Source organism: Vigna umbellata, chromosome 1 (assembly GCF_029865625.1).
Source record: "Vigna umbellata cultivar VRB3 chromosome 1, Vumbellata_1.0, whole genome shotgun sequence".
Taxonomy (NCBI): Eukaryota; Viridiplantae; Streptophyta; class Magnoliopsida; order Fabales; family Fabaceae; genus Vigna; species Vigna umbellata.
This window is the reverse complement of record NC_142165.1, coordinates 16,947,774-16,968,834: the sequence shown is the minus strand read 5'-3', so window position 1 is coordinate 16,968,834 and position 21,061 is coordinate 16,947,774. Positions and strand designations below refer to the sequence as shown.

The following is a 21,061-nucleotide window of genomic DNA, read 5'->3' as shown; positions in this document are numbered from 1 at the left end:
GATTTCTACTTAATTCCAGCACAGCTTAAAAATAAATAATAAATATAACACTATTAAAATAAAAATAAATATTTTTTTCTTAATTACATCAATTATTTAAATATACTTACCTTCTGGCTAAAGGTGAATGAAAAATTCAAATTTTCAAATCAAATTCATATTATTTAAATAGAGATGTTTTTATTTAAAAATCTAAAGTCAAAATGCTTCTACTTCATTTAAAATTATGAAATACTATATTGAATTGAACTTAAAGTAGAATTAGATAAAATTCATGCAAAATTTGGACCGAATTGATCTAAATCAAAGTAAAGTCAAGTTAATCTAATTGAGATTAAATCAAATTAGTATGAATCTAAGTTAAATCAAATTCTATTTTAAGGTAAATCAGTCCAAATCCAAGTCAAACAAAATATACCTAAATTCAAATCGATTTAAATGATGATTTTAATTTCATTTCAATTATACGATTTTACCAAAATAGATTCTCTTAAAAGAAAAATCGATTTTTTTTTTCTTTTATTGGTTCAATTTAACGTTACTTTTTGTTACTTGTTCTGATCACAACGGAGGCACTTGAAGTTGCAGCACCGCCACCGCCACCGCCACTGCCACCACCACCGCCACCACCACCGCCACCACCTATTTCTTCCGAATCGGCGGCAACACCTTCCACAGCCCCCGAATCGATTGTCATGGATTCCGATCCCAAAACTTCCACATCACCAGCGCCAAACCCTAACCCTAGCAAGCCACCACCCTCGAAGGAACAACACCACCGAGACCTATTGAACCACGTCGAAGCCTACCTCGCGAAGCGCGACGGTGTCGACAAGCTCCTCAAGATTTCCCGTTACGCCACCAAGCTCATCCTCGCCTCTTCGCTCCTTCAATCCTCCAATAACCCCGCCCTCTACCACCGTCTCAAATCCTTCGAATCTAGCGTCGGCGTCAGCCGCAAGGCCTTCCGACTCGGCAAATTCGTCCAAGACCTAAACGCTCTCCGAGCCTCCCACCACCACTCCAACCGTCACCTCCTCTTCACCCTCCTCGCCTACGGCGGCGAAGGCTTCTACTACTTTGTCGAGCAGTTCGTCTGGCTGGCGAAATCTGGCCTCATCGATCCCAAACACGCGCGCGCGTTCCAGAAAGTGAGCGCGTGGGCGGAGCTAGTCGGGTACTTCGGGAGCGTGGCGCTCAAACTCACCGATTTAAACATTATTGCTGAGGAGGAGTCGTGTTTGGCGTCGAGCGTGGAAATCTCGCACTTGAGAGGCATTGGGTGCGTGGAAGAAGAATCTAGGTTGCGGAAGTTGAGAGAGAAGAAAACGATGAAGAGGCTTTCGGTTGTTCAGGATTTGGCCGATGCGGTTATGGCTTTGGACGATATTTTGGATGGGAATGGACCGTTTTCGAAACCGGTTTTCATGGCTTCCGCTGGGCTTTTGTCTGCGCTCATTAGCACTCACAAGAATTGGGTCTCTTGCTGAATTTCTCACAACTTCTTTTCATTCATAAAAAGTCATGTAGGTACGTATACTGTGTAGATAGAAAAATTGGTGCTTTGTTCTTTGTTAATTTCTCATGCTTATAGTTTTGGATTTGCCAATTAATATCAATTAATTGAATTAAAATGGCCATGATTCTATTTGTTTGTTCTACTTCTTTGTCTTCTTGTGGTTGTGGCAGTTCTGCTGCTTGCTGACTGAATTTGTTTCGTTTGGTGAGGTTTTGATAGAAGAAAAGAGAGAAATGTTTTTGATAGAAGAAACTGTGTTACGTAGAATTGTGTGTTAGAATCCATGGTTGAACCAGAAGAGAGAAATGGAGAAAATGTTATCAACTGGAAAAAGAAAATTGCATTAGAATGAGTATTGTGAGTGTTCACATAGGATTAGGAGGCTTGTATGACAACTAATCACTTGACTGGTTTTGTAATTGATTCAACTTATCTATACAGCAAAATTGAATGACTCCTTGTTGTTTAATGAAGTTCATTCATAATTTTGTAGCTTTCAATCAATTTTACTCGATAGAATGTTCTGTCCTGTTGGTTGGGAAGAGTGTGTTGGACAGTTTCTTGCTAGCACTTTTTTACATAACTAGTGTGGCATATAAAAGGAAAAAATAAATGGATTACGCGTATGTGATGCATGATTTGTTTTAGGAATGCATTTTCATGGTCACTTTATCCCTGTTGAGAGGCATTGGCTATATAGCACTCTAGGATCGGTCTAGTGCTGATGAATTTAGACAGTTTGCAGGAAATCTCTGGTATATGCATCATTGCCACCATTGTATACACACACAAAACTAGATGAAATTGCAATATTCGTCCCTTTTCACAAATTTTTTGAAAATGCTTCAGAATTTGGAAGGGTATTTCTCCTTCATTCTTCCTTATACTGCAAATAGGAGGAAAATTTGACTAGTTAAAAAATTTATGTGTGTAACCAAAAAATGAGATTTGCGGAATAAATTTAGAGAAACAATATGTCCATAGGTTTAATATAATGTAATAAGACTTGAAAATTAATTCTGTTATCGAAATAAAAAAAGTACATCAGAATAAAAAACAATAATAGAGTGAAATAAAGTACAAAACTATTCAATACTGACTTTAAGTTCATAAATATTGTCTTCAACTTCATCACTCTTTTGATGGACATATTTTAGACCATGGCGAAGATTCAAGTATAAAGTATTCAAACTTAATTGGAGTAAGTGCATACCTTATTGCAGTCCCTCAATTTCGTCTTATATTTCATTTACTAATATTACCATCCTCGGAAAGATGGGATTGTTGTCATTGAACTCCCACATCTTCTCTACTTCTTGGGTTTTCTTCGTTATTTGTCATGGTTACATTTGCCATGTTGTCATGCATTATTTATATTGATCACATTTAATTTGTTGAAAGATCTCTCATTTACGAAATTTGACTACCGTACAATTGTCTTACTTTCTAAACACACCGTATTCGGTATACCAAAAGAATACGAGTTATTTCAAGACTATAACGCAGAGTATGTCATTGCTTTTGGCATTTTTGCATATGTGCAATGATATGAAGTGATCAATTAATGAAATATTCTGTTTCATGACTCACATGAAGATATCATCTTGCAATACTTGTGTATAGCATGAACATGAACATAATATAATAATTTGTCCTCAAATAGTTAAATTATTTACATTCTTACAAGAAGGATGTCCATGAAGCCCCAATTTGACCATTTCAGCCAAAGTGATATGGTATCTCTGTCATCGTTAAGGTTTTGAGGAATATATATAAGATCAAACTTTTGTTCCTCCTGTTCCATGTTGGCCACATTGATCCAATTATAAGTTTGATATTGATTTTTTTTTCTTCAACATTTTTGTCACTGACCATCTGTGTCAAGAAGTTTTAAGATTTCTACATAATACTTTTATGAGATCCTCATAGTAATTATCTCTCCATGATAAAAATGTATCTAAGGACTGAAAGATCAGATGTAAATGCAAATCCAGTTATAACAAAGAAAGGAAAAACTGTTACTTTCGACTGGACAATGAGTCTGTGCTCATTATCATTATAATATTTTTTTTATCTGTTTTTCAGTTATGAAATAAGGAGCATAATGAAACAAATATGGAAGATGATGAAATGGGCGAGACAGGTTTGCACGAGGGTATAGGTTTTGAGGATGACGAAGACATTACTTATAGCCTGTGTCAAACATTGAAAAATTCACACACATACGTATACACACACATACATAATATATATATATATATCATTTAATAAATTTAAATGTAAATAAAAAATAAGAATATCATTACTTTAATTTATAATTTAATCATAAATTATCTAATTAACTTTTCTTAAAACAGTAAATGAAAATACCAAAATTGATTTTTATATAATTTTTTAAGGGTTAAATATGATTATAATTCTTAAATTTTGACATAATTTTTTTAAATTAATACATTTTTATTTTTCAATTTTGAAAAATAATCGATAGATCATTTTAGTCCAATGATTATAATTTTTTTTAAGTGTAGCACGAATTATTTACATACATTCCAATTCAATTATTACATACATTCCAATTAAAAAAGTAATAATGTTAATTTTAATTTTTTCTTAAGTTTAGAAATTACAAAAATATTCAATATATTTTTAACATGGTTTGAAATTATGAAAAAAGTGTTTTATGATCTTCTTCTTTTTTTTTTATAATTACAGGAGCTTTAACACGAACTATTTATGTGCTAATTTTCTCAAACCTTAAAAGTATAATTTAATAGCAACAGTTAATGTGTATTATTACATAGGTTTAGGGATTATGTACGCCAATCAATCTTTACATTGTGTTGAAACTTTATTTATCCTGCCTAAAGAATTAACAAATATTCTTTTTCATAATTTCTAAACTAACATGTCAAAAAGCTAGTCATATTAAAAAATTATCTTAAAACCAATTTATATATTTATCTATTAATATTTATGATACATTATAAATTAAAGATGTAATGATATTATTTTAACAATATTAAATTTAAATTAAGATATATTTGAAATTTTAAGAGATAAAGAACTCACAATAATGATGATGACTCAATTTCTCTTACAAACCTATATTAACATTACAATTACTAAAAGAGGCATTGTCTACAAATGAATGTGTTATAAATTTTTCAAAAAGAATATATACAAAAGCTTATTAAAGTTATCTCTTACATAATTATAGTAGTAATTAAAGATATTCATACATAGATTCTATACTTATAAGAATACTATTACACTAAAAAGTAATATTTATGTATAAACAAACTTTAATTAAACCTAATAGACTAATTAGTAGCATCCATAGTCTACAATAACAATATATCAACACCTAATTCATCTTCTACTCACACCTATCATGACTCATCTTTTGCTCATATCCATAGGTAATCATTGTAAAAGATAAAACAACAAACAAAAATAACAATAAAATAGGATAAGCTAGAATTTTAAAAATGACTTTCATATACATAAGCAATCATATCATATATTTACTCACCAACTATAATATTATAACAATCATATAAAACAGAAAATCAGTTGACTCTAGACTTAATTATTGGAATACATGCTTTGATATATGTATTCAATATAGACATGCATCCGTAATAGTTTATAAATGAAAGGATTATCATCCTACTACTCACAGGTTAATCTTTTATACCTAAAACAAAATTTTAGGACAAAACCTTGTGTTATTCTTTTTCCGTCCTTTTATCTTTGAGTTTAATGGTTGGTAGTACACCAGAATATCTTACTTTCGTAATTTCATATGTCAAAGCACACATTACAACACATTATCACCAATTCTTATTAGATTGATTCCAACATTATTAATTTCATATCACACATTACCAATTATAATATCATTCATAAACTAACTTATCACAACATAATTTATAAGAAAAAACATATATGAAAAGTTGTATTAAACTGTGTTACTTTAAGCTCGTCAAGCAAGATTATGCTCGCAGAGCGGATCTGCATAATTATGCATGACAACAATTATGCAAAATTATGACTTGCCGGTCTTTGCAACACAATCTAATACTCATTCTAAAGGCACAATCAATCAAAATTCTCAACTTATATACAATCAAATTATAAAATTCTATCATTTACAAAGATTCCAAAGACATATAATCCAAAGATCAATTCCAACATTTACAATCCAACTGAACAGGTCAAAAATCATTTGACAATTGCAGCATAAAATTTAATCACCATACAAGCATATAAACTTAAATTAAAATTTATTCATCAACTAAAATTAGACTAACTAACTTTCCTTACTTGTTTGATTGTCAGACCACTCTAAAAAGCTTAAAACAGTATCAAAAGCACATAATCTCTGTCGGCTCTTTATCTAAGAAACTAATTAGTCCAAATTGAAGAGCTCACCGTAATAATCAATCTTACTATCTTGGTTATTCAATTAGATGAAAAGAAGTAAAAAAACTCTAAAAAAAGGTTTATAGAGATGATATATTTTAAAATTATAAGACTCGTTTCTTAGAAAACTATTCGTATTAAAATCTTTTAATAATAAAATAATTGAGTCTCATTGTTTTAAACTATTACTTCTTTTAAAATGTAATTTTTTAGGTCTTTATAAAGACTAATTTAGAGGAAAATACAAATAAAATTTATTCAACACATTTAAAATACGAATTTATTATAGTATAATTAGTAATCAGTAATATGGTAACCAAAATATTATTTGAAACGGTTAGACAATATATTCATTGTATAATACTTTGTTTTCTATATTTGATTTACTTTCTAAAAAATTAAAACGAGATATTATACTGAGGAGATAAAGAAGATTGTTTTTCCTTTTCATGAATATCAAATTAGAAAAATATGTTTTCTATATTTGATTTACTTTCTAAAAAACTAAGTTTATCAGCGGACAAGGTTTTTAAAAAAGGTAAGGTTTTCTAATATTGATTTTCAACTAACTTCTCCACAAAAGACATTTTACTAAAAAGGGAAATTTTACTTAAATTATTTATAGTAAAAATATATTATGTTGATAAAATAAAACTTTACTTTTAAAGAACTAGAATAAATATTTTTCACCCAGCAAAGAAGATTTAGTTATTATTGGGTACGAAATATCTTTTCTGGAATTATATTTCTTATATTTAGCTTACCTTTTAAAATAAGTATTTCGTAAAATTAGTTTTTAACCAAATTTCCTGTAAAAACATTTTCGAAAGTGAGAATTAGGTCTCCCAAATTATAAAATTTATTGTTCCAACTAAATATTTATTATGACAGTAAAATGAAAATTTTGATAAAAATTACCTTTTTTATATATATTTATCAAATTTATGTAAACATTTTTAACAATATTTTTAATAAAGTATTTTCTGTTTCTGCCCTTATCTCTGTTTGATGAGATAACATGATAAATTAATAATATATTTAGAAGCCGTAGAAAATTCGAGATTCCTGAAATTGTGACAAATTTCGATCTTCTTCTTCTTCTTCTTGCTCTCGAAGGTCTTCATCTTGTTGCGGCTATTGCAGGTTCTTCTTCTCCCAAGCTTCAAAGGTTACGGAGAAAAACCCTAAGGCTCCCTCGTGGCACGTGTCTAAATTCATTCACTTAACAGAAATTCCTTTTCCCTTCAATATTTAACCACCCAGTAACCCTTTTGGTTACGTTTCAACCTTTTACGGTTAGGGTTTTTCTTCCCTCCAATTTTGAATTTCTTCAGTTCTCCTTTTCTTTTCGATTTTTTTTTTAGTTTTAATTACTACCGTGATTGATTTCTTCAATGAATGATTTGTTGGGTTTTGAGTTTAATTGTGGAATAATGTAACCCAGGTGTCTGAATTTTTGAAGGTTCGCTGAAGGTGTTTGTTTGTGTGCTTTGTTGAAAGTGGATTAGGGGTTAATGTTTTTGGAGCTATGAGATTGTGTTGTTTAGCTTGTTGTGGTGGTGGTAACCCTCTTGTTGTGTTTGGTGAACCTTGATCATTGGGTTGGTGAAGAATAAAATGCCATCTAATTACTTATCGAGGCTTGGAGCTTCAATTCAGAGATCGGTTTTGGGGAAAGAAAGGGGAATACTGGACTCCGCTGAAATTCTGATTGGGCAAGGAAAATTGTGGTTTGGTAGTTCCAAGTTTTTTCATTCTGTGCATAGTTCATATTGTGTGGAACTTAGCCTGCTCGTGCGCCCTGGCGTTGCCTTAGCTTCCAGCTCTGAATTGGTTGGAAAAAGAAGAACTTTGTCTGTGGTTGACACACTGTCTCGGACATTTTCGGTTCCCTCTGTGTCGGGGCCGTCGTTTCAGGTCTGTGGATACCACATTGGTTCAGCCCTTGCCGGCCCTGATCAGTTTTGTAGTGGTGGAACTGGATTTCGTATTAGGGCAATGGCTGCTCACTTGCCCGGGGTAGTGGTTGGTGAATCTTATGTAGACAACCCGAGTTTGAAGGGTGTTCGCCGATCAGTGTCAACCAAGAGGATTGGTAGTATATGTTTAAACACGAGTTTGAGGAATGGTGGAAAAGTGAGCATGAGTTTGAAAAAGCATCAGCAGCCAGATAACAGTGCGATTTATGGATATTTTATTTATAATGCTGCCAAGACCTTGTATAATTCTCACCCTTACATGCAGTCAGGATCTGGAGCTTTCCATAGCTTGTCAAACTCGTGTTACTCAGTTGGGCCTGCTCATGACGTACCTTTTGACACTTCTGTCCGTGAGGAACAGTCAAGCAGTTCTGCAGATTCATCTGAACAGTATGTTATTCTCTCTTATTTATTTTACTCCATATGATATTTTGGTCCAGTGATTTTGACACCATGGTGATATCACTGTACAGGAAAAAACTCGTAAATTTAATTTGTGTTTGCCTTTTGGATCAACTGACATGTATAAGCTATATAATAAAAAATTTGGAAGCTATATATGGTGGTTAAAAGTATATTTTTAACGTGCAATCTCATGGCTTATATTACATGATTCGAGATGTTGACTGCAGGAAAACTCCTTCAGGGAAGACCCTTAAGTTAATATCAGGATCATGCTACTTGCCTCATCCTGATAAAGAAGAAACTGGTGGAGAAGATGCTCACTTTATATGTTCTGAGGAACAAGCAATAGGGGTGGCAGATGGTGTTGGTGGATGGGCAGATCTTGGTGTTAATGCTGGATATTACTCTCGTGAGCTCATGTCCAAATCAGTGGATGCTATTCAGGAGGAGCCCAAAGGTTCAATTGATCCAGCTAGGGTGCTGGAAAAAGCACACTCAAGTACAAAAGCCAAGGGTTCCTCTACCGCATGCATCATTGCACTTACTGATCAGGTTAACTTCTCCTTTATGCTCTTCTGTTTGGAATATTATAGCAGCTTATGCGCCATAACTTTGACATATATTACTGTAGTACTGAATTTAACTTCCTTAGTTTTTGCTTCCTTTTTCATTGATATTTTGAGTATCTTTTTTCTACTGTCCAATGTTCTTCCGGTGATTAATTTAACCCTTTCAGCTTATTTTCTTCATTCCACAGCATTCATTTGTGGAAAACCCATATATAGTCTTAGATCTTTATGGTAAAAGCCTTTCAGCTTATTTTGTTCTGGTAACTTAATTATGTGGAGAATTTTCAAAGCAATAATCTTAGATCTTTATAGATCTTGTGACCTAGTGCATTTTAACATACGTTAGTGAATTATGATGCAAAAGTTCCAGTTTACATAGCCAAATGCTGTCTTAAATAATTTATGGTAAAAGTAGTCCTCAGTGTGCTTGTAATAGTTAAAAATCACTTTTAAAAGGCTTTTTATGTGCTTGTAAGTTGTGACAGTTAATTTTCTGAAATATAATTTTGTTAGCATTAGCATTGGATACATCTAAGCATAAGATTCCCTAATATGAAGCTCCATGGTCGAGATTGTTGAGTAATTTACTACGGTAGCATACTAGCATCAGGGGTAGACTACTTCAAATAGGGTCAAATATTATGAGTTGTTACATTTTGGAAAGAAAATAGAACTGGACATAAAAATGGTGCATTTTTGTTAAAGGGTGGAACAAGAAAGAATAAAGCAACACACACTCCACTCCATTCTATTTGCATATAAAACATTGCCTAGTAATTTCCAAACGATGTTCCTTCCTGAACCTGGACTCTTTTTTTCCTGCTTTTCTTCATTTTATATTTTACTTGAGGGCTTGTGATTTTTCTTGTTTACAAATATTCTATTCTAAATTTGTAAGTAAATAATTTTGCTATGTTATTATGCAATTATGAAAGAGTTGTTTTTGTTTCATTCTTAACATATATTCATTATTGTGTGTTTCTTGCTCAGGGCCTTAATGCTATCAATTTAGGAGACAGTGGATTTATGGTAGTCCGGGATGGGTGCACCGTATTCCGGTCCCCAGTGCAGCAACATGATTTCAATTTCACCTATCAGCTGGAATGTGGTAGGAATGGTGATTTACCTAGTTCTGGTCAGGTATTTTCCTATTTTTGGACTTCATCTTTGGGAGAATCAGATTAAATTGGTCAATGAAGAGTATATTTTCTGCACACACACTGAATAGTAGTGCGCTTATCTGATTTATGAAAAAATGTTTGCTACTGCATCTGCTACTCGTTTATATCTTCTAATATGGTCATTGTATATATAATTAATATAACAAATGTATACAAAGGTTTATGGTATTTTTTCTCTATATTTAATTTCTAATTCGTAAAAATCTAACATTCCCTTCTGTATATCTACTGTAAGATTTAAACCTTGTCTCAGAATAGTTCTTTTATATATATAAAAATATATATTATTTATGTTAATGAAGTTTATAAACACTGTTTTTTACGACTATTCAATTTAGTCCAGTGTTTTTAAATTTTTTCAATTTAGTCTTTTAATGTTACATTTGTATTCAATTAATTGTTACAGACTAGAGACTGTTCATTACTTTACATTTGATCTACAACTGAATTTGTAATCACCAAGTCAGGCTGAACCAATAATCTAATGTTAGTAGTAATCCGATTTATGCAACAGTGGATTTAGGCAACAGTGAACTTCGGTGACTGCATTAATACATATCTTAAATATTGGGACTTAGATGAAAAAAAAGAGAGAACATTGTCTAAAAACATCAAACATAGTCGATCAAGGCATTACTCATGATTTGTACTGCAAAGGAAGAAAAATTTAATCAGAATTCATCTAGATCCGATGGTGGTTATTAGAGGGACAAAACTCACATGTCTGGATAATAAATAAGCATGCATGCGAAAAAGAAAGAGTCTAGATTCTAACAGTTCCATTCAATTTATTGTTGTGGAGTCAAGCTTATTATGTATGCCAATTTTGTTTAATAGCCATTATAGGGGGTTTTATGACTCCATTTCGTAGTAGAATTTCCCAGACAAGCAAATGTGACTCGGTGCACTATTGCATCCACTATAGTTGCAGCATGCGTCCTGGATCCTCCTCCTGCGGTTTCAACTATTGTCTTCCATTATATGCCCATGATGCTGTTAGCTATATGGCATATCTAATTATTGGCTTTCTGCCATATTTTGCAATCCCCAACTGGTTGCACCAATATTCGCATTTTATTTTTCATGAATCAATATTCGGCTGCTGATATAATTGTTAGTGGCTGGCTTGTATTTGAAGTCTCAGTTCTTCTTTGTTTCTGGGAGAGACTGCTTGTTTCTTCTATAGAACTTTACTACATGATTTTCTGCCCTATTTTGTCTCGTTTATGCACTATGGTATTCTTTTTCCTGCCGATATACCTGTCTCTACATTAAGAATTCAACTTTGAACTTGTAGTCAAACTTGATTTTAGATTATTCTTGATGATGATTGGAGAATAAACTCATTCAGTTTTTTGTGAGGGTTGATTTTCTGCATCTAAGTTTTTTCTACTAGTAGGATGCTTAGATGGTTTACTTTATTTATGTTAGGTTTTTACCATTCCTGTTGCACCTGGGGATGTCATAGTTGCTGGTACAGATGGGCTGTTTGATAACTTGTACAATAATGAGATTACGGCAGTGGTGGTTCACGCCATGAGAGCGGGATTAGGTCCTCAAGTTACAGCCCAGAAGATAGCTGCATTGGCACGTCAACGAGCACTTGATAAAGACAGACAGACTCCTTTCTCAACCGCTGCTCAAGATGCTGGTTTCCGTTACTACGGTGGCAAGCTTGATGATACCACAGTTGTAGTTTCATACGTTACTGGCTCAGCAGATGCATAATCCCGTTTTGTTGTGCCCTCTGTATATAATTACTTTTGTAACGGTTGTGACATGTTTTTAAGTTAACATTTTTAGGTCACAGGCGTCCTTATTATGCTTGGTTTGTTAGTCCAGTTAGGGCAGAAATATATTTGTTCGAGGTGGAGGAGTTAAGTACCGAGTCTATTGACTTCTATGAGGTTAATTCTTGCTGTCAATGTTGTGAACATAGCAAATAATGGAGTGTTATCTCAGTTCCCTATCACGAATTAGGGTTACATTTTTGTTGATTTTGATGGTCTTGTCATTTACTATTTCTGCTATCTTATTTGTACTAAAGAAAAGAATGTGCAAGCAGAAAAATGCATATTCGATAAGCATTTCTTCAAGTTTTCAGTGATATGTATGTTTCAATTCATTTCTTTTCAGAAACATGGGGTTGAGTAGTGTTACTTGTTGCTTCTGATCATAATCTTATATATACACGTTCCATGAATCAACTTGTACATCACACCATCTCAACCTAGACTTATCTGAAACATTTCTTCAAATCCTTTAACAAACCACAACCACCCCCAAAGGTTTTTATGGTCAAGCTACATTATATTATCTGCTAATTATATATATAAAGAACATTTCAAGCCAGGAGATTTTCACCAGAGTAAAATGAAGTGATCAACTAAAAGTTGTTGGTTTGACCACATGGTTCCTGGTGCACTGGTGGCTCAACACTACAGAAGGTAAAATTGCAAATTGGCCAAAATATCGTGCATGTGAAGTTCCAATCATCCCTGTAAGTCTAAACAATAGAAGTATTCAGTGAAGGATCTGTTGAATTCCTGATTTCTAGTCTCAAAAAGCGCTAGCACCCAATATATATATATAAAAGTAAGAAGTTAATTTTTTACACATATATTGTTTTTTTATATGTATAATAATGGGAGAATATGGTTGGTTATAATAATGAGAGACTAATAGTAACAATAAGAATTGAAAGTGTCATGGATTACATTAATAACAATTGAAAGTGTCAAAGTCAGAGAAAGAAATACTTAACACTTCTTTTCCACTCTCTGCCAGCTGCCACAGCTCCTTCAACCTTGGGAGTTGACATCTGAATTTCTTTTCGTTCCGTTTAGGGTTTCGAATTGGATCTGATAGAGACGCAGCATGGTGGGTCGGAGAGACGCATTGCTCACCAGAGATAAAGCCCAATCATCCGTCGGATCTCGAATCGTCGCCGCCGTCGTCGTCGGTGTTCTCATCGGCTGCATCTTCGCCTTCTTGTCTCCCAATGGCCTCTTCACCGCCGCTCCCACAACTCTCATTCGCCATCCCAAGGTTTTCATTCATCTTCCTCTTTCTCTTTTTTATCCCTTCATTTCTTTTACGAGTCAATGGCTATTTTGTTACCGGAATTCGCACATGCTATTATATTAGTCCTTGAACTGAAGGAAATTAGCAATGATGATCAAATTAGTTCAAAATTCAAATGATCTAGTGTCACTAAATTTATAGTATTAACATATATTTAGGATTAAAATCACAGTACGTAATGAAATTTCGAAATTTGCTAGACATTTCTGGGACTTGTTTAACATATTTTGAATTTCGGAAGTTAATATGACATGACATGACCTACCAGTTCCAGTGATTAAAGTGATTCTTTACTCTTTGCAGGATTAGGACTGATGTTATATGGTTCAAATTTATTTTTTATTAAATTACCCACTCAGCTCTCAATTTACAATTTTTTTTTTAAAGTTTAGATTCTGTGCTCTTACACTGTGAACTAATCACTCTTGGACTTTTAAAGTAATTACTGGGATGAAACATCTTTTGAGTTCCTGAAAACTAAGTGTTATGATATTGGTCTCTAAAATAAGAAAATTCTAACAAGGTTCCAAAAAGTGTAATTTATCGAACATATTTTTAAGTGAGAAAGTGTTAAAAATGTTTGGGGCTTATTACATTGTTAGGATAGGATATAACCAATAATTCTGATACAATGTGAACTTTTACGTTTAACTCAACCTTACAGAAACAGTTTGAAAAAATAAACTTATATCAGTTTATATATAATAAATTGACCTTATTTCTATTTAATTTGGAACTTTCAAGAGACACTAATATGAGAATACTTACAATTTTCCAAGGACTAAAAAATGGTATTTTACTGTAATAGTTAACAATCTTATCATGCATGACAATTTATAATTGATTAATTAGTGTATACACCATTTTGATAATTAGTCGTCTTAGTTATTAGTATCAATGATCTCTCAATTTAATTCTTAACTTTGGTAACTGTGTTATGTTGGCTCTTCACTTTCATTGTGCATCAATCAATTTAGTCCCTTCTTTATGCTACATCAACCAATTTGATTCCCAGTACTTGATTTTGTTGTGCTTCAGTTTTGGTGTCTCTAACACAAGGGGCCAAATGGATGTGCGGTTATCAAATTCAAGAAGAACTAAATTGATTGATTTTGTATAGTTGGCGACCAAATTCACTGGTTGTATTAATTTTAGAGACTAGATTGAACAATAATTTCAAAAGTCTGATTAAATTTCCTTATTTTTAATATCTGGAATTAAGTTAATCTGTCCTTGTCATTTTGGTGTATTACTCATTTATTCTCGTAATACTACTAAGTAAAGGAAACATTAATAACAAACTAAATGCAATTAATGTCTTAAAATATATCAAGTAGAACGCTTACTATGTAGAAGGATGTGTATGAAGAATATTGATTGTTACTGTTGATTTTAGACGGTTTCATCTGCGTGCGAATCTCCAGAACAAGTTAATGCGCTTAAAGTTGATATTCTATCAGCAAAAGAGAAAAATTCCGAGCTGAAGAAGCAGGTGAAGGATCTTATGGAGAAGCTGCGTTTGGCTGAGCAAGGAAAGGGCCATGCACAGGAACAGTTTCTTGTTCTTGGTGAAAGACACAAGGCTGGGCCCTTTGGAACCGTCAAGGCTCTCAGAACCAATCCACCCGTCATTCCTGATGAATCTGTGAACCCCAGATTAGCCAAAATCTTGGGGGAAGTTGCTATTTATAAAGAGATAATCGTTGGCCTTGCTAACTCTAATGTGAAGGAGATGTTGCAGCTATGGTTCACCAACATCAAGAAGGCTGGCATTCCTAATTATTTGGTTGTTGCCTTAGATGATAACATTGAAGAGTTCTGCAAATCCAATGATGTTCCTGTGTATAGAAGAGATCCTGATCAAGGTGTTGATGCAGTCGGTAAGATTGGTGGTAACCATGCTGTTTCGGGATTGAAATTTCGTATTTTGAGAGAATTTCTGCAACTGGGTTACAGTGTTCTCCTCTCGGATGTAGACATTGTGTACTTGCAGAACCCGTTCGATTATCTCTATAGGGATTCAGATGTGGAGTCTATGTCTGATGGTCACAATAACATGACAGCTTACGGGTATAATGATGTCTTTGATGAACCCTCAATGGGTTGGGCTCGGTACGCTCATACCATGAGAATATGGGTTTATAACTCTGGTTTCTTTTACATAAGGCCAACTATTCCTTCAATTGAGCTCTTGGATCGTGTTGCTAACCGGCTCTCCAATGACCCAAAAGCGTGGGATCAGGCAGTTTTCAACGAGGAGCTCTTTTTCCCTTCTCATCCTGGTTACGAAGGACTTCATGCTGCAAAAAGGACGATGGATATGTACCTTTTTATGAACAGTAAAGTTCTCTTTAAGACTGTCAGAAAAGATGCTAAACTCAAGAAGCTGAAGCCTGTGATTATACATGTTAATTACCATCCTAACAAGTTTGAGAGGATGAAGGCAATAGTTGAATTCTATGCTAATGGGAAGCAGGATGCGCTGGACCATTTCCCAGATGGTTCCGATTGATAGGAACATCAGAATGAACATATTTCTAATACGGAGAAGGATTTGTATGCTCGAATTGATGTGATACAGAGGCAACCATTGCAATTCACCTCCCAGGATCAGTTCTATCTCAATTTACTTTCTGTTAAGTTTTACAATTTGTTGCTTTTGATAATTAAACAGGTTTTTTGTGTACCTTACGCTCTTCTCTTTGTATATATTTCTTATCTCTAATGCGTTAAAATTCAACTTGTCTACTATGAACATGGCCGTTTCGTTCTTGTTGTTTAATGCAAAAAAATTAACTTTTTGTATTACAGTGTTATGGATATGAAATTGCATGAGATGGCTGCTAGTGATTGTTGTCGGGATCTTTAAACTCCGAGTACCTCCATATTGATTTCTGAATTAACCTGGAAAACTTGCAACCAGTTGGAAGGGGAAATAATATGCTTGATCTTGTGTAATTTATTAGTGTGTTTTGGCAATTCTTGAATTTTTTTTAAGATTAAACATATAATTTAGGGTTTACTGTCTGTGAGTTTGATCTGTTTTCTTAACGTTAAGGATATTAAATAAACCTTTATATTATAAAGTTAATATTTCAGTTTTGTCGTCATACAATGGTTAAGTCTTCTTAATTTGACTTTTTTTTTATGGATATCACATTTTTATTATAGTTATTTTATGTTTAACAGTATTATGAATTGGTCTTTTCTTTTTCCACAGTTTCATGTCTCTCGGAAATTTGTCATTTTCAATGTATCTCTGTTCCTTCCAGTCAATATTTTCCTGACTTCACATGGCAGGTTATTGTTTATTTGGTAGATCACATGACAGCCATGCAGAAGAAATGAGTTTTGGGTAGGCTGAAAACATTTTTGTGTGAGAATAATACAACCTGTCACCTACGCCAAAGCTTTTGGTTTCTTCTTTGGGTTACTGTCTTATCTGGGATTGGAAATGCTGCGATGAGCCATTCCACAACCAATAAAATATTTGAGGGAGAACAGAGAGGTATTTCTTTAGTATTTCCTTCACTTTTACGTTTTAGCAATTTTACCTTTTCTTTTTTTCTTTTTTGTATGAAGTCACTGTACAAAATAACTAAGCATTAGTCTTCTTTTATCCATCATGTTTAGTTACTCCACACATCACCATACCAATTTCTCTTCTCTAATATTCATATATCAACAACTACTAATACATATTAAAGAATATTTGAAAAAAAAGTGTTAGAAAAACTACTTATAATTTATGATGAGAAATAGAGAGAATGAAAAAACAAAAAATTATTCTGCACGTGATTAGGTAGAGTATGGGGTCATCAGTGTCACTTTCCTTCATTTACCCTTTAGAATTTTCTTCTTCTTTTGGCACATTCGTTCATATGCTTTTGTGACTTCGCCATCTACGATTATTGCCTGTAAACGAAATTCCCTTGTCCCTTCGTGTCTAAGATCTCTTTCCTCTGCATGAGAAAGAGCTGTTTTGGGAGGTGTAAAACTCAAACTTATAAGATATTGAGGTCAACATTAAAATTGAGTTAAATTAAAAACTCTAAAATTATAAAGATTTTTTTTCAATATTATTTTAATAATAAAGTTTAAGTGAACGGGAAATTGAATCTATCAATAGGAGTTGGATAATCATTTTAATTTATTTTACAATTTATAGTTTTAAAAAAAACTTTTCTTATTTGGTATACTCTGAACAATAAGATAACCAAATCTTTTATGATATTAAAGTTTTTTATGAGATGAAGGAGTATATGTCTTATTTTAAACTTGATTTTGATAGATACAATCACTTTTGATTTTTTAAAAGTTGGATATATATATTTTTAATCTTTTAACTATGACTAAAAAATTAGAATTCGTCGTGTTGTCGCAATATAATTTAATCTTAAAATTTAAAAAATGAATAAATATAGTTGTTGTAACTTAGTTGTATTATATTTTTTTATGTGTCAACCAACATTTTAGACTAATATTTAAATTGTTTTCACTGTTCGATGCTCAACTCAAATGCTAATATAGAATATTATTTAATAAAAAGAATAACAAATTAAGATGATCATATTTATTTATTTTTAAAGTTTAGGATTAAAATGTATTAGTTTAGGACAGATGAATTTTAATTTTATATTCAAATTTTGGATAATACAAGTGTATTTGAGTTTTTAAAAGTTTGTTTTATTCGATTAAGTTGTTAGAAGGGATTATGTAGTAGTTTTTATGTAAAACACTCTTTAATATAGTAGAAAAAACTAAGTCTGATGAGATTGTTATTTCGATGTATAACTTACATGGAACTTTAAAATAAATAAATCATATATTGAGATTGTTGGATTGCAATGGTTTAAATGCATAAGAATATTGGTTTTGATGATATTAGAAAGCATAGAGTTGAGATGCATGAAATGGTGTATGCATGATATACACATGTTTTGTGGGTGGTGAATCGTAGTTGAATAGTTTAATGTACATGTGTGTGTATATATATATATATATATATATATATATATATATATATATATATATATATATATATATATATATATATATATATATATATATATATATATATATATATATATATATATATATATATAATAGATTCTAACCATAGCTCTGATTTCATGTTAAAAAGTGGATTTTAAGTCTAACTTAGCCCCAAATAATCGACTTATAAGATGAGGTTTATACTCACTTATATATTATAAATTGGCTTTATCTCTAGTCGATGTGAGACTTCCAACACTTTGGATAATGGTAATAAACATAACACTTATATTAAGAAAAGTATTATGGTTTTACTACTGATTTAGTCAAGTAAACAAAAATTCATGTATTTTGGTTTTAGTGTTGACCCTTCCAACCCCATGCAATCACTATGTTGAGGCAAAAGTTGACAGCTTTTATTCTTTGAAAATTCAAATGTCCCATTGAAACATTTAATTTTTTTTTATTTTCTAAACTTTTAATGAAAGAGCATATCTAAAGTAGGCTAAGCCATAAACATCGAGAATGTGGGGATTTTCAATAGCAAGACCAATAATGGTCGTGAAAAGAAAATAGACTCGATTTTGATGGATCATGTACATCTTATCTTGTGTGAGATTGCACGAGAGTGAAAGATAGAGTCAAAAGAATGCAAGAACGAAAACAAAAAAGGATGGGGAAGTAAATGATGAGGAAGTGAGTTTGGGGATGGTCGAGACAAGAATGGGTGTGATGGAGGAGGGAGGAGTTGGTAGTAAGAAGGGAAACAATGTCATTTTGGGATGAAGAGGGAGAAGAGAACAAAGAAGGAAAGACACATCATACATATATTCATGTGGTATAACTACTCTTGAAAATCGTTTGTTATATCATTAATAGTTTTTTTATGTCTAGGTAGGATGATTATATCAAATAAATTAATAAAAGTTTAAGGAAAAAATTGATTCAAAAGTTTGAGATATAAAAAATATACAACTTTACATAAAAGTTTAAATATTACAGTTATATTTAACCCAAAATAATATTAGATAATATATTTTCATGTATTTATTATGTAAATCAATACAGACTTTCTTTCCTCCTATTTTGTCAAGTACAGTCTTTTATTCTTTTAATTAATATAATAAAAAAATTATAAAAAAAACTCAATATTAAATTGAATCTTCTAAATTATATCACATATGTGTAATGATAAATGATGGTACAATATTTATTTACATTAGCTTGTCCTTTCATAATTACTTATATATTGACTGCGATGATCATATTTGTATAAGAACTTATTTTTAAATGTTTTTATCATAAGTGAAAGTTTGATGAGTTGCTAGCTATATTATACTAAGAAATTGATGTTTTATATTTTTATAGTACTTTTGATTTCTGGGATATGTTTGCTTTGGAGGAATGATTTGAAGAATAGTGAGTGGATGGATCTGAAGAGATTTGAAGTTAATTAATTATTGTTTATTTAAATGGATCTGAAAGTAAATGAGAGTAGATTTAGAAATAAAATTTGTGAAGAATTTAACCAATTTATTAAATAAAAAAATGTTTTAATTGATAGAAAAGAAATATCCTTAATGATAAAAATAATATAAATTATATTTATTAATAATATATTTATTGGTATAAAATATTATAAAAAAGAAAACAAATTAAAATTAATTTTGAAAATAATTAGTCATGGTTATTTGTCTTTTCTTTGTGAAGAAAGAGACGTTAGAGTCTTGAGTTTGCATTTAATTTGATTGTCTTGTAATTCGGTTTTAATGGCGATGTTCAGTTTTTGTCTTTTGACTTTGTTTGAATGACTGAAAGAATTTAGGTGAAGAATATGGTGGCAAGTGTCTTTTGAATGAATGAAATCTGAATAGCAAATTAACTGTCTATAATGGAAAGTCATGAATTATTCACAGTTTTTGTTCTTCATTTCATTTATTTAAAGTGTCTTTTTTATTTTCCTTAAGCACATAATTATTTAGAAGGAAAATAGTAGTAAGAAATGGAAGGGTCGAAAGAGGAAGAGGTCCTACAACTGTTGATGTTTAGGTTTTGGTTCTGACTAATGTCATGTCTGCAATCACCCCACGTGCTCTCTCTCAGACCTGCCATTTCTGTCACCCCAACCCCATTCTTCTTTCACTTCTCCTCTATCTCCATTCTTCTCGAAACATTATTATTATTTTTCCTTAGAGATTACTTACGAGAATTTCGTTTTAGTACTCGATTTAAAAAAATAAGACTTTGAGTCTCTATGTTATAAAAAAATATATGAATAAGATTCACAAAAAAGAATAAATTCATCAAATCATCAAAAAAAACTAAACAATAGAAAAAAAAAAGCTGAACAGAAAAAGAGAAAAAAGAAAAAGTATGACCACATCAGTATAGACTTAACGACGTTGCTGTCAACTTAACGGACATGACCTTATTCATACATTTTTCATTACATAGAGATTCAATATCTTTATTTTTAAAATCGAATACTAAACAAAAATTTACATTTTAATACGAGGACGAAGTAAACATTTAAACCTATTTTTTTTTTATCAATCAACTAAATAACCACTTTGAGTGAAGGTATTGTTGAAGTTTCTGAGAATAAAGGGTTTTGAAAACCTATTTTGGATTTGAGAATATTTTTTATTTTTTATTTTACTTATAAAGTTATATATAATCTTACTTTTCCATGCTCGTAGCCAAGTCTCTTCGCAAGTCAATCTTAACACATTTTTCTTCTTCTCATCAATAATAATATCATTTTTAGATATTTTTGTGTACCATAAATTTACATAACCTTGTTTTGTGAACAATTATTTTTTATTAAAATATTAAAATAAATCGAATTACACACAATGATTTTAACTTTATTAATGAATTTAAAATTATATCCTTTTATATTTA

At 31.8% G+C, this 21,061-nt stretch overlaps 3 protein-coding genes across 6 annotated transcripts; all 3 read left to right on the top strand.

Moving 5' to 3' along the window:
• The first annotated feature begins 500 nt into the window (after nucleotides 1–500).
• Nucleotides 501–3,780, top strand: PEX11A (peroxin 11A). Of its 3 annotated transcripts, none has more exons than XM_088098269.1 (2): nucleotides 501–1,530; nucleotides 1,739–1,988. In XM_088098269.1, the coding sequence occupies exon 1, from the start codon at nucleotides 696–698 to the stop codon at nucleotides 1,488–1,490; it is 795 nt and encodes a 264-aa protein (XP_087954395.1). In that variant the 5' UTR covers nucleotides 501–695; the 3' UTR covers nucleotides 1,491–1,530; nucleotides 1,739–1,988. The 3 variants fall into 3 exon arrangements, with proteins under 3 accessions (XP_087954395.1, XP_087954391.1, XP_087954384.1); XM_088098265.1 differs by having other exon boundaries at nucleotides 1,690–1,988; XM_088098258.1 differs by lacking the exon at nucleotides 1,739–1,988 and adding an exon at nucleotides 3,605–3,780 and having other exon boundaries at nucleotides 502–1,530.
• A 3,213-nt stretch (nucleotides 3,781–6,993) lies between these two features.
• On the top strand, nucleotides 6,994–12,075 carry LOC124844442 (putative protein phosphatase 2C 55). Of its 2 annotated transcripts, none has more exons than XM_088098241.1 (5): nucleotides 6,994–7,239; nucleotides 7,407–8,313; nucleotides 8,556–8,880; nucleotides 9,888–10,037; nucleotides 11,510–12,075. In XM_088098241.1, the coding sequence occupies exons 2-5, from the start codon at nucleotides 7,562–7,564 to the stop codon at nucleotides 11,804–11,806; spliced, it is 1,524 nt and encodes a 507-aa protein (XP_087954367.1). In that variant the 5' UTR covers nucleotides 6,994–7,239; nucleotides 7,407–7,561; the 3' UTR covers nucleotides 11,807–12,075. The 2 variants fall into 2 exon arrangements, with proteins under 2 accessions (XP_087954367.1, XP_087954362.1); XM_088098236.1 differs by having other exon boundaries at nucleotides 7,389–8,313.
• Nucleotides 12,076–12,777: 702 nt separating this feature from the next.
• On the top strand, nucleotides 12,778–15,967 carry LOC124844439 (arabinosyltransferase RRA3-like). Its single transcript, XM_047321387.2, has 2 exons — nucleotides 12,778–13,126; nucleotides 14,559–15,967. Exons 1-2 carry the CDS (start codon nucleotides 12,956–12,958, stop codon nucleotides 15,672–15,674), a joined length of 1,287 nt encoding a protein of 428 aa, XP_047177343.2. The 5' UTR covers nucleotides 12,778–12,955; the 3' UTR covers nucleotides 15,675–15,967.
• The last annotated feature ends 5,094 nt before the right edge of the window (nucleotides 15,968–21,061 follow it).

Coding starts and splice junctions, on each gene's coding strand:
- PEX11A (XM_088098258.1), top strand. CDS start 696: ATGGATTCCGATCCCAAAACTTCCACATCACCAGCGCCAAACCCTAAC.
- LOC124844442 (XM_088098241.1), top strand. CDS start 7,562: ATGCCATCTAATTACTTATCGAGGCTTGGAGCTTCAATTCAGAGATCG. Junction 8,881..9,887: donor TCATTGCACTTACTGATCAG/GTTAACTTCTCC, acceptor TTTCTTGCTCAG/GGCCTTAATGCTATCAATTT. Junction 10,038..11,509: donor ATTTACCTAGTTCTGGTCAG/GTATTTTCCTAT, acceptor TATTTATGTTAG/GTTTTTACCATTCCTGTTGC.
- LOC124844439 (XM_047321387.2), top strand. CDS start 12,956: ATGGTGGGTCGGAGAGACGCATTGCTCACCAGAGATAAAGCCCAATCA. Junction 13,127..14,558: donor CTCTCATTCGCCATCCCAAG/GTTTTCATTCAT, acceptor TGTTGATTTTAG/ACGGTTTCATCTGCGTGCGA.